Genomic DNA, 16,906 nt, shown 5'->3' with positions numbered 1-16,906 from the left:
ATAACCCTAGAAATGTACCCATTCTGGCAAACTGTGATTCAACTGTGGACAAACTGTTTTTTTTTTTTTTTTTTACTATTCAAAAGATAACTATTCTATTCTATTCTATTCTATAACGAATTACTATTCATAACATAACAATCACTGTCCTTAAGCATTCATGCAGATTTTTTGTGATGTTTTTGTACCGCAACATTCTATGAATGTTTCGTCAAATTTGATGCATTCCCCCCCCCCCCCTTTGAAAAGTAGTCCATTGATCAATGAAACCATCTGGGTAAGTAAAAAGGATAAATAAATCAATCGGGGGGAAATAAACGGGGGGGGAGACATTAATTTTCTGGAGGAATGCGGTCTCTGGCCTTGCGGCACCTGCTCCCCGCCAGCGCCACCGCGGCGCGGCGCGCAGAAAGGGCTTCTGGGGCCTTCTGCGCCCGGCTCATGAATATGTGAGATCATTATCTGTGATTAACATGCTGCTTTACATACACACACACACACACACACACACACACACTTCTCCAGCTCCGCCACTGGAATACAGATCACGCCGCCTCCCCGTCTCCCCCCCCCCCGTCGCCCACCACTTAATCCTCCTTCATTACGCTGTGATTGAGACGGCAAATAGCGGGGCGGCACATTGTGGGGGGGTGGGGGGGGGAGGCTATTCTCGCTTTCCAATGTTTAGTAACTCCCGGGGAGTCAAGCCTTCTAGAAGTTTATTCTCCGGGCGCTTTTCGCCATGGCTGTCTTTGACTGCAGCACAAAGCGTCATCCGCCATACCATACCATACCATACCCCCCCTCAAAAACACAGCTAGCAGGCAAGGCCCTGTGCAGCTTTACACGGGCCCTCAAACGCAGCCGTAGTTAGCGAGAGCTGCTAGCGCGACTGTCAGTCATTCTGAGTGCAACTCATCAGAGAGAGGAGGGAAAAAAAAAAACAAGCTTCCAGTGTCAACTTAACCGAAATCCAATCAAAAACGAGGACAGCCTGTATGCCACTGTATGCTCGGGGAGGCTATTCCTGGAAATGGCTTTGAAGCTCCCGGTCCTTAGCATTTTCCAATTATGTGGGCAACGGGGGAGGCGACCAGGAGAGGCCGGCAACGGGCACTCTGCGCTCCCGCCTAATCCAATACTGAGAACGACGGCAAGCGGGAAGAGGCAGGAACGCTAATGCAGCGCGAGTCCTCCACATTTTCCCTCTAATAGTTTCCTTCGAAAATAAAAAATGAAAAAAATAAAAAAGAACAACTCTAGTCTTGTTCCTTCCAATTAATGAAAGCCATTCCCAGTGGAAAGCCCCCCTCCCGCTCCCGCCACCGCCCCCTGCTGGTGGACCCGTGTCGCGCAGCGCCTGAGGAAGCGAAAGCACACTTGCCGCGCGTGCTCCTCCGGAAGCTTCCGCTGCCTCTGCATGTGGAACATCAGGTCTCCGCCGTTCACGTACTCGATCACGAGGAAGAGCCTGAAACAGGAGGGCAGGGAGCAGGCGCCCCCGTGAGCAGAGAACAGGAAGGGGGGGGGGGGGTGGAGGAAAGCATGCCTGCGGTTAGAGCGCCCCCTTGTGACGAGGTTCCTTCTAAACCCAAATTCCGTCGAGGCATTTCTGTGGTAACAGAGGTAACCGACCCTGCTCCTGGAGATCTGCCATCCTGAAGGTTTTCACTCCAGCCCCAACAAAGCCACACCTCATTCAACAGCTAGAGATCTTTGTCGAGCTGCTAATCAGGAGAGTCAGGTGTGCCAAATTAGGGTTGAAATGAAAACCTACAGGACGGTAGATCTCCGGGAACAGGGTTGGTTACCACTGCTGTAGAATGCTTATCACAGAGGATGGACTCCATTTTCCTTCTACGGGACCCTTCTGGTGGAGAGAAAACGTTTCTCTGGCTTTCAGATTTGAGCATTGACCCTCCGGGCCGATTTGAGACCCAACTCCAGACTCGTTTTAGACCCTGAGTCCACACGTGAACTCAAATATAATACGAATAATATAAACAAATAATAATTTATGATTGTGTAACACCAGGAGAAGGCCTTTGTACTGGCATCAATAGGCGTTTAAAAATCCCACTAAATCCTTAAACCTGTGCTTTGACAGGGCCTTAAAATTTTTTGGCATGCTATTCTCACGACGGATTAATTGCATTCAAAGACAACTGCGTTTTTGAAAAACACCCTATATCGCCTTCAGTAACGTCCTCTGAAAAGAGCTGTCGGGCGGGGGGGGGGGGGGGTGAAGCGAAGCAATAACAGAAGCCGGGAGCCGGGGGTACCTCCACCACAAGCACTGACAAGCAGCTGCCAAAGGGGCTGAGCTTCTCATCACTCTGCCGAAGCTCTGATGGGACTCTCTAATTCCCAGCGATAAACAGTACATTTTTCATTAATGATGGGATCAGTCCTGTCGTCAGGAGCGAGCTGGAACCTGCTCCGCGCCCGTTTTATCACTACACTAGCCCTAATCCCCCCCCCGCTCCCCCCCGCCCTAGAGGCCTGCCTCTCCACAGGTGAGCGGGTCAGGTGCAGACATGCGGAGGCTTGCGCTCGCGCTCGCTCTGGCGCGCGGAGGCGCTGAACGCAGTTCCTGCCCTCTAACTGATCTCAGCGGGGTCGCCGCCATCTCGCCGAAACACGACCGGGCCTCTTCCCGGGACCCGTCTGCTCCCCCCCCCACACCCCCTCCCCACCTTATCACCTCATCGCCCCTACCGCCAGATCGGTAACGTTTACGCCCCGTTCTGCAGGGAGCGAAAGCGTCGAGCGTGTCTGGATGGACCCAAACACAATTTTCGCTACGGCTTCGCCGAGACCTTTGTTCAAAAAATTATTCAAGTCCTGGAGGGACGGAGAGAGCTTTGTGCTTTTCTTTTTCCCTTGAGGTACTGCCTGTACCTCTCCGTTTTCTGATTATTTTAATGAATAGACCCGCACCTTATTCACATTAAATATTGAATACAAAACATCAAGGCTGTATTTTGCCAACCTGTGCACAACACAATATGAGCGAGATTAATATTAATATTTCATCAACAGTTTGGAGCAAAGCTGTCAGAAAGCTGGTGAAAAATGTTTTAATGGTGAAGTCCATCCTTCAAGGCCACACAAGAATGCAGCTGACCTTAAAAAAATGCCTCCATCCAAAATTTACGAAACAGCGGACTGTCTTACCGACTCTCGGTTTGGAAACAAGAGTGAAGGCCGACCAAGAAAGGGTTGTTGGACGCTTGCTCGAATACGTGCTTTTCCGTCTGGACCCAGTCAATGTCCTTGAAAAAGAAAAAAAGAGAGAGCGAGAGAATGAAAAAAACAGAGAAAGGACGCAGTCACGTCAGCCAGCATGCTGTTGTTTTCACTGTTAGCATGGCTCCACCACGGGCTACTGCTCTACACAAACACCAAAAATCCACACCACAGGGAAATAACTGCCCCAGACAGAATACAACAGAATGGCATGAGAGCTAAAGATGAGATTTTTTTTTTTGGGGGGGGAGGAGATAAATAACATATACAGCAGTGGGGGGGGATGTGAAAAAGAAAAACAGACTCGAGCTACGGAGGGTTTAAATGCCACTGGGGCAGCGCTTGCTACACCCTAGAGCCTGTTCCTTCTCTTCTTCGTTAGTCTCCAGGTCAAAGCCCATCCGTGGAAAACAGGGTTAGCGAATGCATAAGAGATGAAGCCGCGAGAGTCGCGGGCCGCCCCCCCCCCCAGAAGGGCATCTAAGCGGGCGGATGAATAATGTAAACCGCCAACCGCGCGCGCAAGGCTCGCACGGACATCGCCGGCCTAGCGTGTAACAGTGGGGGGGGGGGGGGCGGTCTGTCGTTTCCGCGGCGACGGCGGCGGCGGCGGCACCCAATTCCGCCGCTCGTCTTCCGCCCTCATGTCAAACATCCTGCAGGACCGTTTAGGCAGCGGCTTGCTTTTTACTTTCTCTCCGTGGGAGCGTGGGGGGGGGAGAGAGAAAAAAGCGGGTTACGCCAAGCTCCGCCCCCCCCCCGCCACAGCGCGGTCACGAAGAAACACAAAAGCCACGCGCGCTACGGGTACGAGGAGAGAGACCGCTCGCTCGCTCTTTTCCTTTTCGCTACTACCTACGGTTTACTGGGAGAAAACACCTACGTGCCTACAACCAGCACCACAACACAAATCAGTAGGCTACTAAGGGAGCTGCAGTTTCGAAAACAAAAGAGGCACCTGTGATTTACTCTTCTGAGCACAGATTTGTGAAGTGGGGAAAAAGAGAAACAAAAAAGACAGTATGAATACACTCGTTTAGGGGTGCACAGAATTAGCTGACAGGTTTTTTTGGGTGCTATTTTTAAAGGGAATGTGATCGTTTGTTTGCTTAGCCAGATGTGTCTCCCAATCGTGCATCTCTTGATGCGTTTGGTCACAGACCCAATCACAAGAGGACACACGGCACAGACCGCCTTTGCAAAGCAGCGCAATTTAATTTCCTGCCCAAGAGCCGAAGGAAAGCAGATTAACCAAAAACGAACCGTGTCGCTAGGAATCACAGGGACGGGCAGCTGCTGACTTGACCTTCTTTCCTTGCCTGTTAAAGCAATTGATCAGGACTGCACCTCTCATCACGACATCCGCTAATATCTCTGTTTTAAAATACCTTCACCATTACTTCACTCTGCCGTATTTCTTTCCCACTGAAAGCTGAAACACAGAGACACGTAAACAAGGTTTTTTTCTTTTTCATATAATCAATATAATGTAAACAGAATGCGAGACGTGCTCGGGAATGCCTGTCAGTAAAATTCCACACATTCTGTTAAATATGAGGGGAGGGGATTTTAAAGCCGGTCTCTCCCTTTTCCGCGCGCGGCATTGGCAGCCTCTACTCTCCCCCACCCACGGAACGCCGGGCGCACCAGGGCCCCGGGGGGGGGGGGGGGGGGGCGCTGCTCATCCCGGCTCGCTCTGCTTCGGTCACGTGTCTCTCCAGCCCACGGCCTTTGTGCCGGGGTTTAGCGAGGCATGTGCGCGAGAGAGAGAGAGAGAGAGGGAGAGAGAGACAGAGAGAGAGAGAGAGAGAGAGAGAGAGAGTGAGAGACAGACAGAGAGAGAGAGAGAGAGAGAGAGAGAGAGAAAGAGAGAGAGAGAGAGAGAGAGAGAGAGAGAGAGAGAGAGGCTCTGGCAGCGTGCGTTCCCGTATGCAGGACACGCTCCTTGCTCGCCCCCGCGCCTGGCCCCGTTCACACCCAGAGAAGCCGTGAGCCATCTCAGCCCCCGCACCCTTGCCAGTGCCAACAACCGCCCCCCTCCCCCCAACTGAGATCAACCAATGAGATAGTGTGAGGCCTTCCCCTGGCCAATAAGGGGCTGACAAGGCAGTGCGTATGTGTGATGTGAAGCTCTACTGAAGCATGTGCTAGACGCTTTACCATAGAGTCCCTTTTGAATGTTTTTAGAAAAGACGCCCAAGTGGTCCGCGAAGCGGCCCGCACAGCGATAGCTGCGTCAGGGGTTCTCCGTCCCAGATGCCTCAGCCACATTCTGGGAAGGACAGGTGCTGCTGCTGCCTGGCCTTCCTTAAAGCACACTGTGCCAGTGGTACCAAGAATCCACCCTGTCCCCTTCAGTATCAGTCAAATCAATAAATAATGCTATGAGGATCGCTATAAATAGACTTAGCGTTGGGTTGCTGGGTAGCTCACTCGGGGAAAAAGTGCCACTTGCACACGGCACACGAACGAGCACCACGAACGAATCGGGCCCGCGCCGGCGCCGACTGCTAAACAAACGTCTGCTAAGTAAACGTGATGACTGAGGCCGACAGCGCTGCAGGGGCGGCACACAATGGCTTCACGTCGCCCAAGGGCTGGAAGGGATTCGGCCAGCAGGGACAGCAGTGTTCACCCCCCTGTTAGCTGTCCAGGCGCCGGCGGCTTGCTCTCCGCGTACGCGTAAGACTGGGTCCCCCTCCGCCCCCGGCTCTGGACGTACGCGGCTTGCGGCTGCAGTTGCAAAAAAAAAAAAGCAGCTGGCGGGCACCGCGTGTTTTGGGAAGAGAACTGCGAGTTGTCTGCACTCTCCCGAGCCGGCAGCAGGGGGCGTGTATGAGCGCGCTTGTACATAGTTCACAAATTAGTCATTGTAAATTCAGGTGGGATTGGAGATGCCAAATTTAGAGTAAGTAATAAATAAACTGTAGGCAGTATGTGAGCTGTAGTAAATCAGTGCCTTTACGGGTCAGTGTGCAGTTAGCATTCTCTTTTCTTCAAACAGACAAACAAACAAATTAATGAATTAATAGAGTATTGTGCTTCACGTTCAGCAGGATATAGGTTTGCACATAAACAATATTCATTATATTATTAGCTGTAATGACTATTATCAATATAAATCTGTATGTAAATTACATACTCAATGCAAAAATTCAAGCACATTTGGTATTTTACAGTACAGTTCATGCACACTATGCATGGACATATGGTAAAGTACATCTCCTTCAATAGAGTTGATCAGTAGCATTGCATAGAGAGCACTGTATTATACTTCATTATCGGCATTAGGATATATTGTGATGGACATTATGAGGTATTTGGTAGAGCTGATAGTGTTTTATATGTGTAGTGGCTATAAAGTAGTTATGCAATTTACATAATTTCTGCAATTGAGTGTAATTATCAAAACTATACGACCAGTGACCTTACAACACATGACTCGGTAAACCTCCAGGTGCAGACGGTAAGTGTCAATTTGATTCTGGGCCAAAATAGTTTTTGTGAGGGAAATAACAAAAAAAAAAAAAAAAAGCAAATAACTAAACAAAAACGGTGTGAAATGTTTTACCCTCACAAATGAATAATTCAGAGGTTTTTAACAGCCTGGGAGAGAATACATACGCAGTCCCACCCCGCTCCAAAGAGCAGAAAAACTGGAAGGGTCAGGAGCCGACCCCCGCGGTCTGAATCGAGCGCGGCTCCGGAGGCTGAATTACAGCGGCTCAGTTTCGTGTCTGTGGCCGGGCGGGCAGGCGCGCGGGTGGCGCGGGGTGGCGCGGGGCGGCGGGCGGGCGGGCGGGCAGCGCGGGGCGCAGGGGATCCGCTTGCTCGGGGGGTCAGCCCCTCTCTCTCTCTCTCTGCTTCCCGGTCGTCAGAGCGCCCGGCCAAAAGACGGCGTCCGCACAGAGACGGGACCCCCTCTAAAGAGGGACCGGGGGGGAACGGTGGAATAAATCAGCCAGTCCCGCGCCCTCGGCAGCCACCGAAACCAACCGCCAAGCGCCGTTCATCATCATCATGACGGGCCGGGGAAAGAGTAAGAGAGAACCGGCCAAAAAAACGCTTTAAACAATGGGGTGGGGTGGGGGGGGGGGGTGCGTTTGTGCCCCTTCAGCGCCCAACGGCGGGAACGCACCGCCGCTCCTCGCCCGCCCGCGCCTTCCCGTGTCCCCCCCCCTCTCTCGCTACGCGGGAAAAGCAGGACAGCCGGAAGTGAGCGGGCCCGGGCGCCTCTGCTCTTCCCTCCGCGTTACTGTCCACTCTTCCCTGGGCCCAGGCGCCTGCTGAACTGGAGCGGCTCCAGGTGACCAAAGGCCAAGCGAGCGGCATGGGGAAAGCAAAAAAAAAAGCAAACGTTGAGTCCAAAAAAACAGCTCGGCGGAACCTTCCGGAAACCCAGCTAGGCCGGGTGACCCGCGGCGGACCTCAGCAAGGACCTCTCTCTCTCAGGCCGGGAGTAACGCTGCTCTTTTTCCCACCGTGTGACAAGATGTCATGACGATTAGCGCCACTAGCTTTCAGTATCCTGGATACGCAGATACGCTTCCTGATTGGAGGGAAGAGTGAGGAATTAGGAGCGCCCCCCACCCCCTTCCCCACCCACCCACATCTCCGTTCTCCTGCACCTCCCTTTGCTGCACCACGGTCTCCTGGCAACAGCGAGCGACTCTTTAAAAAGTCTGGTACGGGCGAGCAGCGCCCTTAACAACACCGGCCTCGCTTATTTACCCACAAGGCCGTGTGTTTGTCCCTGCCCTCTGCGACTTTGCGGCGAGGGTGCCCTCGTTTTTATCCAAGTTCCTCCCCGAAACGTTGCCTCTCACCTACTGTACCTGGTGTGCCCAAATGGAACAAGCCCACAGTACATCTGGCCCAGCCCTACAGTCCCGAAGCGTTGTTCCAGCGACACACTTATTTTACGTCGCTTTGGATAAAAGCGTCTGCCAAATAAATGTCACGTAATGTCATGCAGACCCAGCTCTTTACTCTCTAGATGGGAGGTAATGGTGTCATTAGCTTTACTGTAACATACATTTGTTTTGTTTTTGTAACAAACTGGAACTATAGCATTATTTGGTGAATGTGTTTTGCACTTTGTTATCAGTGTTGCAAAGGACATTTTGTGTTGTACATTACATGCATGACAATACAGTCCTTTAAATAACCACAAATTAATTTTTAGTAAAATCATAAAGAATACATTTTTAAGAACACATTCTACTATCACATTCAAGATTCTAGGAGGGGGGGAATCTCTCAACTGAACACTGAATAAACCTACAAATTACATAAATATTAATAATCACATGAATAACTCATTAATCAGCTTGTATTATTATTAATTTGTATCTATGTAATGTAGTGAGAAATACAAGCATGATTAGGAATGGAGAAATTTGCATAACGTATGTATTGGGATATAATTTCAAATATGAAAAAAAATAAACAATTCAGAGAAAAACCAGAAGGGCTCAGGAAATTTTTTTGCAATAACATAAGCTCTGGTTATTTTTCTTGTTTTCCTTTTTTACAGAGTATAATGTACTTTAGTACACTCTTTTTACAGTCCCTGGTTCCACAGCGCCACCTAGTGGCAATGTGTAATAAATGTGGTCCTCTCCTCTTCTGTACGTACAATCTGCATTCAGAGCTTTCCAGGATTATTTTATTAATAATTCTACAGTATTAATTATTCCTTTAAAAAAGCGTATTAAGAAAAAGAGAAAAAGATTATCTGTCTCTCCTTCCCTGCCTTTCTCTACTTGTTTTCATCAATTGTACGCTAACAATCAGAAAACAAGTATAAATACATGTACAAATAAAGTGACAACTTGTCACAATCAAAAGAAAAATGTTTTTAAAAAATGTTTGATTTTACAACCTCAACAACAACAAAAAAGGACAGCATTAACATTTATGAACAATATGTACACATATATAGTACATAGACAGGTTGGTAATAGTACCAACTGGCGAGAGCTGAATTCTAATGTCCTCAGCTAGCAGAAAGTGTGCCTGTGTTTGCCCTCCCTCCTTCCCTCCCTCTCTCCCTCCTCACCTCCCTCCCTCCCTCCCCCTCCCCTCCCCCCCTCCCTCCTCCCTCCCCCTCACCTCCCTCCTTCCCTCCCTCTCCCTTCCCTCCTCCCTCCCTCCCGCTCTCCCTCCCCCTCCCTCCTCACCTCCCTCCCTCCTCACCTCCTCCTCCCTCCTCCCCCTTCCCTCCTTCCCTCCTCCCACTCTCCGTGCCTCTCTCCCTCTCTCCTCCCTCCCTCCCCCCCTCCCTCACCTCGTCGTCGTGCACCAGCTCTTTCTTCACCACCTTCATGGCGTAGATCTGGTCGTTCTTCTTCAGCCGCACCAGGAGCACCTTGGCGTAGCTGCCGCGGCCGATGACGCGGATCAGGTCGAAGTCTCCCAGCCCCAGTCCCTGCGAGATCTTTATCCCGTCGATCCCGTCCACCACCGCCTTGATGTCCTGGGAGGGGGGAGGGGGGAGGGGGGAGGGGGGCGGCCATTAACGGTGCCTAGTTTGGAGTCTCGTGGCGTAGCCTGTGGGGCACCGTCCACATGCTCATTACGAGCCGTGATGTCGGCGGTTCGAGTCCGACCGCGCGACCTTTGTCGCACGTCTCTCCCTCTCTCTCCTCCCCCGTTCTTCCTGCCTCTCTACACTATCCTGTCCAATATAGCTGAAAAGCCCATAAAAAAATATATATTTTTTTATCTTTTCATTTATGTCTTCTTAAGATTTGTGTTCATGCTTCATCGATTTCTTCACGCTTTCCTTATTTTTATTTACTTGCGGTCTTCCTTTAAAAAGCCTTTTCTTTGTTTTGTTTTGTTGTGTGTAATAAGCACTCTTTATTCTTGGGTAGCTGCAGTATCTCATAGATTAGTTGAGGTCTCTGTGGCAGCACATTCCCGGTGTTTTCAGCTCCTCAGTGCAGTTACGCATGTATATTGTGACACATGAAAAGTATTTTGCTTTTACTCCCGTTCAAAAAAAAACATAGCACAATCTTAAATTAAGACTCTGTGCTGTCCAGACTCAGCTGAAGTGACAGTCCTGTGAATTATGAGATTTTCACAACAGCATTCTTACCACGCTGTTAAAACCACATTAATCATTTCATACTTTTTTAACATGAATAATTTAAGCCTAATCACTAAGAAACAAATGATGAATGAGCAAAAAACTTTCCATTTCATTTCTATTCGGATCTGCAGTATGTGCTTTTGTCATACTAATATGGATGCGTGCAAGTCAGATAAAGGGAGGAGGCACCGGGAATTTACAATGCACTCACCAGACCTGGGTTGAATATGCATTTGTTTCGGATTCAAACACTTTTCAATGCTTTAATGATACACCAGGCAATATCAACAGAGCACAGAAAAGTATTTGAATCCAAAAGAAATGCGTACGTATGTGACCCAGGTCTGGCTCTCACAAATTCCCTCATTAAAAGACAACTGGAGACAGTGTGTTTTTTTTTTCTCCTCTGGATGCTATTGACCCTGCAGGACAGACAAACAGGACCGAGCTCAGGCCAGCCGCTTTCGGCTGCTGTAGAGAAGCATCGACCAGGCAGCAAAAACGGCGGGAGGGAGGGAGAGAGAGAGACTCACCTCCGAGTCGTCCTCCGGTTTGTCCACTTTGCGATTGTGGGCTGGGAACGGCACTGGAGGAGACAGAGAGGGGGGATCAGCAGGCTGTGGGCTCAGGGACTCACAGGAACTCCCTGGGGAGGAGCACGTGCACACTTTCAAAAAGGACAGCCAACAAAAATTAAAACGAGAGCACGTTTTGAGGATAAAGGTGAAACTAGTCCAGCTGACACCGCTGACATATACATAAATGAGAAAATGTGTGATGAACACCATCATTTATTCATTTATTTATTTTAGCAAGTGTCACGTGTGCTGGTTCAGTTTGCAGGGGTCACCGGTGACCAGAGTGAAAATGTGGGAGTGTGCATTGACTTTCGGCACCCAGCAGATGGCGCCAGATTCTCTTCGCATTCCCGCCGGGCTGGAATCCAGCACAGCACCGCTTCTCTCAACTAGGTCACCCCTGTCACCTGACTGCTGCACGCGGCCCACCGTCGACAAGGTGAGGGGCTGCGGCATGCGGCACGCGGCACGCGTCATGCGCCATGCGCCATGACAGCGTTCCGCAGCGCCGACCTTCGCCCGGGAACGAGGGAGACCTACTTCCATCCGTCTCTTCCGGTGGGAGGTCCACTTCGTCATTTTTTTCATCTACTGGGGGTTCCTGTGATGGCATGACTGGATCCTGGGGGAGCAGAGGGTGGGAGGGGTTATGTTAATGAGCCTGTCCTCATTCGGAAGGGCGACCAGGCCACCGTCACATGGAATGACACAGGCAGGTGGGGGAGTGTCTTTGAGTTGTGAAGTACAGGAATACTGCTGTGAACACATTATGTAATTCTTCCTCAAAGCCATACAGTCATGTTGGACTATGTTCTCCATGCACTGTAATATCCGTGGGTAGAAAATCATAAACTCATAAGTCGGGAAACACACAGAAACGGAAGGGTACCAGAAGGAGAGAAACTGTGGGGGGGGGGGTTTCCAAGCAGGAATCCACAAACAGTGGATCTATAATCAGTTACACTGGCAAGAAAAAGAAGAAAAAAACCCACACTTCTTTTATAAAATAAAATGGCCTGCCTCAGCTTGCCTCCGACATTCATGAAAATGTCACCCGCTCAAATCTCTGCAGGTACTCCCTATTGGCTGGGTTTTCTTGCCATGTTTTTGGAAGAAACCCCTTCTACGGTCCCCCTTCCCTCAGGTGGCCAAGCTCTCTGCCGCTGGCCAGACCCCGAGTACACAGGCCCTTCATAAGAAGGCTAATCCACCTCCAGTGTCTGTCAATCAAAGGTGCCCCACTGTGCCCAGAGCTGAGTGGTTTGGGCCTGCAGGCACAGATACTCTACATTTCCACCAGATAACCAGCTCCATACGGATAACGGTAGCTATTTGTCCACCATTAGCGTTCATCATAACGGCTAATGGTCTAGCCATCTTTCCCACTGTCTTTTTAAGGGCTTGTGGGAGCTACTGTACTGATAAACTTTAAGGTCTCCCATACCACTAAGTCATGTAGGGACAGTTATCACACTAGAAAAATGATTTTAACAGCCTCCAGAAGTGCACTCAAAATGACAGCGTGCCTGCAGATTAGCGAGATGTTTTGCATAGCAACTACCAAAACAAGCATGCAGCCGAAAGCTGAATCACCTTTGACAATTTGACAGCAGTGAAGTGGTTTGCGTGGTATATTTTTTCAGACAATGCGGATCATTATTTTGGTGAACAGCAATCAAACTAAACAGTAGACACAAGCCACAGACTTTGCCAGGAGACAAGCCTATAGCAGGTCAACCAACAGGGGTGCTGTACGGGGGGGGATTAGGGCCCAATGAGAGATCTTTTCATGGGGCCCAAAATCCCTGGTAGCACCCCTGCCTACCTATAAAAGTAACATTTGGCATTTTATAATGTTTCCTGATTTGAAAACAGGGTAAGACAAGACGATGGTTTCATCTGCATTCTAGCTAGCAAGCGAGAAAGCTAGCTATAATGACCACTGTTACAATGTCCACATATAGCACAACAATTAGCTAACAAACCCTCCGATTTGCTATTAATAATTATTCAAGAACATGTTTAGGGTCAAACATCCATTGAAGACACTGGACTTTCTATGGCAAAATGGAAATACAAAGGACAGGGGCAACTAAAGCTGGAGCTGCATATCTAGTCAGTATAGAGTATCTGCGGTGCCACAGATCATATCATGGCTGGGCATGTCTGGACCTTCGGCTTCTTCCCATTCTATAGCTCCTTATCAACCAGACACTTGCAAAAGGATCTTAATATCCGTCTCCCGATGAAAGCCTTCAGCTAATGCACAGCAGTAGTATTAGACAACCGAGTCAAATGTCCCGTCTGTCTAAGTAGACAACGGCAGAAGATCAGAATTAATTAGCTCTGATCGGCTAGCAGCGACGTGTCATTAGCTTGACCCGGACCCATTTGTTTTTCATTTAGCTGAGCCGAAGGTCGTACGCAGCGATAAAAAGATAAAAAAGATTAAATTAGCAGAATACGCAAAAGCTTAACTAGAGTGTTCTTTAATGTTTAATTCATTAAAATGGAGCATTAAATATTAAGTTTCCACTTCCAGGGCAGATTCTTATTGGCTGTCTGAGACCTGTATGGGTCATGTGATCCTTTCAATTAGGTTTGTGTGTGTTTGAGGCTGGCCTGGGCCGGTGCACCCTTCCCATAATGCTTTATGTTTGTGCCTCGAGCCACATCGCTTTGCGCAGCGCGCTTGGCAGGGGAGAGCGACCCCGCGGAGGCCCTCCTCCCTCAGCGGCGCCTCAGACAGCCGGGGAAGACGCCGCGCGTCGCACACGGCCCGCAGTGCATTCTGGGAGCCTCGGGAGGCAACGGCAGGGCTCAGCGAGACGTTCGGGGTACGGGACGAGATCAGAGGGGAGACGGCGGCGGGCGGGGCGGCGGGGCGCTGGGGCGCTGAGGCGTTCAGGCCCAGCGGCGTTCAGGCCCGGCGTTATGGATTTCAGACGGGACTCTGACAGCTACTCCCGTTCCCGCTAACTCACACGACGGTTTTTACAAAACAATAATCAATTTGTCACGCCCGCCCGGGGCGACAGACGCATAAGAGCAGGGGCTTGAGAGAGGGCGATGACGCAAATAATAACGGGCCAACAACACTGGGAAACGGAATCCTGGGACGGACGCCTTTACCAAAACTTAGTTTTAATGCACCGTGCGCTCAAATTCAACTGCGAATTGAACGTGAACATTTTCTTGAAACCTGTACAGAAAGTGTTTTTCCATGCGCTGTTGTTTTTGTTTAATAATAAAAAAAAACGTGTTTTCATCCCCTGCTGCCACATCTGTTGTTTATTTACCTTCTGTCTATTAAGTACAACTTCTGAAGCTCAGCTTCTTATCAACCTACCTACACAGTATTTCCACTTCAACTTCCTGTCACTCAAGGTTAACGCACGTTTCAATTACAGTTAAATATTCTGAAAAAGAAAGGAGAGCCGTATAATCAGTGCATGATTGAATAGCTAGTTTGTGTGTGTGTGTGTGTGTGTGTGTGTGTGTGTGTGTGTGTGTGTGTGTGTGTGCGTGCACGTGTGTGTCTGCGTACACATTTGTGAGTTTACATGTACGAGGCTCGTGAGTCATTTGTATGACACGCTTCCATCTAAATGGTATTTCTATTAGGACAATGCTGGAGTTCTCCTGATTCCTTTAAGACCTTATATCCCCTCTGGAAGGTGCTTTGTGCAATACATTTTGTTAAGATACCGTTTTACCGAGTAAATCCTCCTTGCAATGTTTGCAAAATCTGCCCAATCCCCAATGATGAAGAGATGCTGCAAAAGTGACTGAGGGATGTGATGGAGCATCATGGGAAATGTAGGCCCTGAGTACTCACCATATGCCTTTGGCAGGTCAGAGGAACAAGTTTGTGACAACGCTTATGGACAAGCAACTTGCAGTTGATACACTTGTAGCCCTGCCTCCCCAGCCCCCATATCCTTTCACTGCAGTGGCCACAGTACGCTTTCTGGAAGGAAGACACAGGAAAACAGGAAGTCACATTTTTATATAAAAAAATTTTTTTTAAACATTCGGTTTATTCTCTGAGACCACCACAAGGGGCCATAAACATAAAAGCAAAATGTGCAGGGCTCAAAACAAGATGCATAAAGAAAATAAAGAAGACATTCATTTAAAGGAAGAGAGTCAGGACAGATGAAGAGATTGCTCTTATGTTAAACAGAGCACTCTTTCACACAAGGGAGGATATGAGGTAAAATGGAAAATCCATACCAGGATGACATCATGCCGTAAGAGAGGGAGGGTGTGGTCTGTCCAGCCAGGTTTACAATATGAAGGACTGTCCCCTCATGATAATGATAATAATAATAATAATAATAATAATAATAATCATAAATAATAATAGTAATAATAATAATAATAATGCTTTAAATTCAAGAAAAGGTGATTGCATACAGTCTTTAAAATGTAGACTAGTCAGCACATGTAATATTCTTATTTTAGACATCTGTCTGACATCATGGAAAAATATGCCCAAGTGATATGTTTTGTAAGTCTCAGGCAGTCGCTCCTACTCTTAAATAGCCAGTAATTCCCAAAAAGCATCATGGCATGGGCTGGAAATTAAGACATTTCTTTCCGGCACAGTCCCCTGGCCCCCACCCACAGAAACACTCAAGCAAACAAGAATCTGTGCTTGACTGGCCCAGCTTTTGAGTTACCCTGTCATTGTCGGTGCACCAAGGCTAGCACAAGCAGCTCGTCTGATGACCTTGAAGAAGAGCAGGATGCAAACTATGGTTTACAGCAGCAGAGTCAGCCTGACCCATTAAGTGGCATATGTGGCGCCTTATGGCCCAGCGGCCACCAGGGGGCCCCCTAATTACTCTAAAATATTCGGAGCATCGTTATTTTTATCAATACAAGCGCACGGTTTGTTAAATGTATATTTTTAATTGACATACATATAAAATTAGGGGTTGGTTCAGGGATAGATTAAAACAACAGAGCAGATATTTGAATGTAGTGTGGCTATAGACAGGTCCGTCTTTAGTTTTGCTTATTTGTAATTTGGATGTATGCTGTGTTCATAAAAATGTTTATAAGACCGTTGGGGTGAAATTCCCCATACCAAGACAGAAGACAGTAAGAAGAAAGTAATCAATCTGAGAGGTCTGCAGTTGACACGAATCCAAGGCATTTTATTTGCCAAGCTGCCATTTAACACCAACAAAACAGAAGTGTGAAAGAGCATCGGTTTTTATAAATATCTAAAGTCACTTAAGAGAGAGATTTTTAGCTTCCCATCCCAGTCTGAGTGCTCTGAGACTGACAAAGAGTTGCTCTAATAGCTGCAGTATTAGCGCCAGGGCCAGGCTGTTAAATTAATAAACAGCTCTCCCCACCAGAGCTGCAGTGCTAACGCCGGTGAAACACAGATCACAAAATTCACAACACAAACGCAAATTCCTCATTAATTTTACTGACGATCGACAGTAGAATCACCTCGCTAGAAAGGCCAGCAGAAGTGCCCGGCTAGAATACTTAGTTTCAAAGAGAAGGAGCAAACTCAAATGAAAAATATGCCGCACCAATTCTGAGCCCACTAAGTTTTCGGAGGAAAGAAAAAGTTTATTTTTTAAATAAATAAACCAGCTCCTCAGCTCTTACTGTCTGTTTGCTGTTCAGCACAAGGGTGGCTCTGACACAGATGGCTCCAGATTTCTGATCCGGAGAGGAGAGCTTGCAATGTGTGTATTAGCTGCCCTATGCCATCCCTATCCCAATTAGGTGTGCTCACAGCCGGCACTATACTGGGAGGCAAAAGACTGCAAGCTCACAAGGAGCACCTTTAAGATGTTAAAGCTTTCCATTACAGGCTGTATTGAACAGACAGTAACGGAGCAGGTTACCTACAAGAAGTGATGTGTTTCATAACATGAGCCAACTAGAATTTATCGACCCCTTTTTCACCACACCAGAGCCAAGCGGCATCATTTTACATTTTTCTGAGCGA

At 48.5% G+C, this 16,906-nt stretch overlaps 1 protein-coding gene across 5 annotated transcripts in view; it reads right to left on the bottom strand.

The window, feature by feature from the left end:
- prkcz (protein kinase C, zeta) overlaps positions 1-16,906 on the bottom strand; it is a 140,707-nt gene that overhangs the window by 23,147 nt on the left and 100,654 nt on the right. For 4 of the 5 annotated variants that reach the window (XM_064297744.1, XM_064297746.1, XM_064297748.1 and 1 more), the window contains 6 exons: positions 14,765-14,896; positions 11,467-11,548; positions 10,882-10,994; positions 9,539-9,727; positions 3,178-3,275; positions 1,385-1,471 (listed from right to left, as the gene is read on the bottom strand). In XM_064297744.1, the coding sequence (XP_064153814.1) occupies positions 1,385-1,471; positions 3,178-3,275; positions 9,539-9,727; positions 10,882-10,994; positions 11,467-11,548; positions 14,765-14,896 (701 nt within the window). The remainder of the gene's footprint in view (positions 1-1,384; positions 1,472-3,177; positions 3,276-9,538; positions 9,728-10,881; positions 10,995-11,466; positions 11,549-14,764; positions 14,897-16,906) is intronic. The other variant, XM_064297745.1, reaches the window with a different exon arrangement.

The sequence above is a fragment of the Anguilla rostrata genome, chromosome 11 (genome assembly GCF_018555375.3).
Source record: "Anguilla rostrata isolate EN2019 chromosome 11, ASM1855537v3, whole genome shotgun sequence".
Classification (NCBI taxonomy): domain Eukaryota; kingdom Metazoa; phylum Chordata; class Actinopteri; order Anguilliformes; family Anguillidae; genus Anguilla; species Anguilla rostrata.
This window is presented reverse-complemented; position numbering and strand designations above follow the sequence as displayed.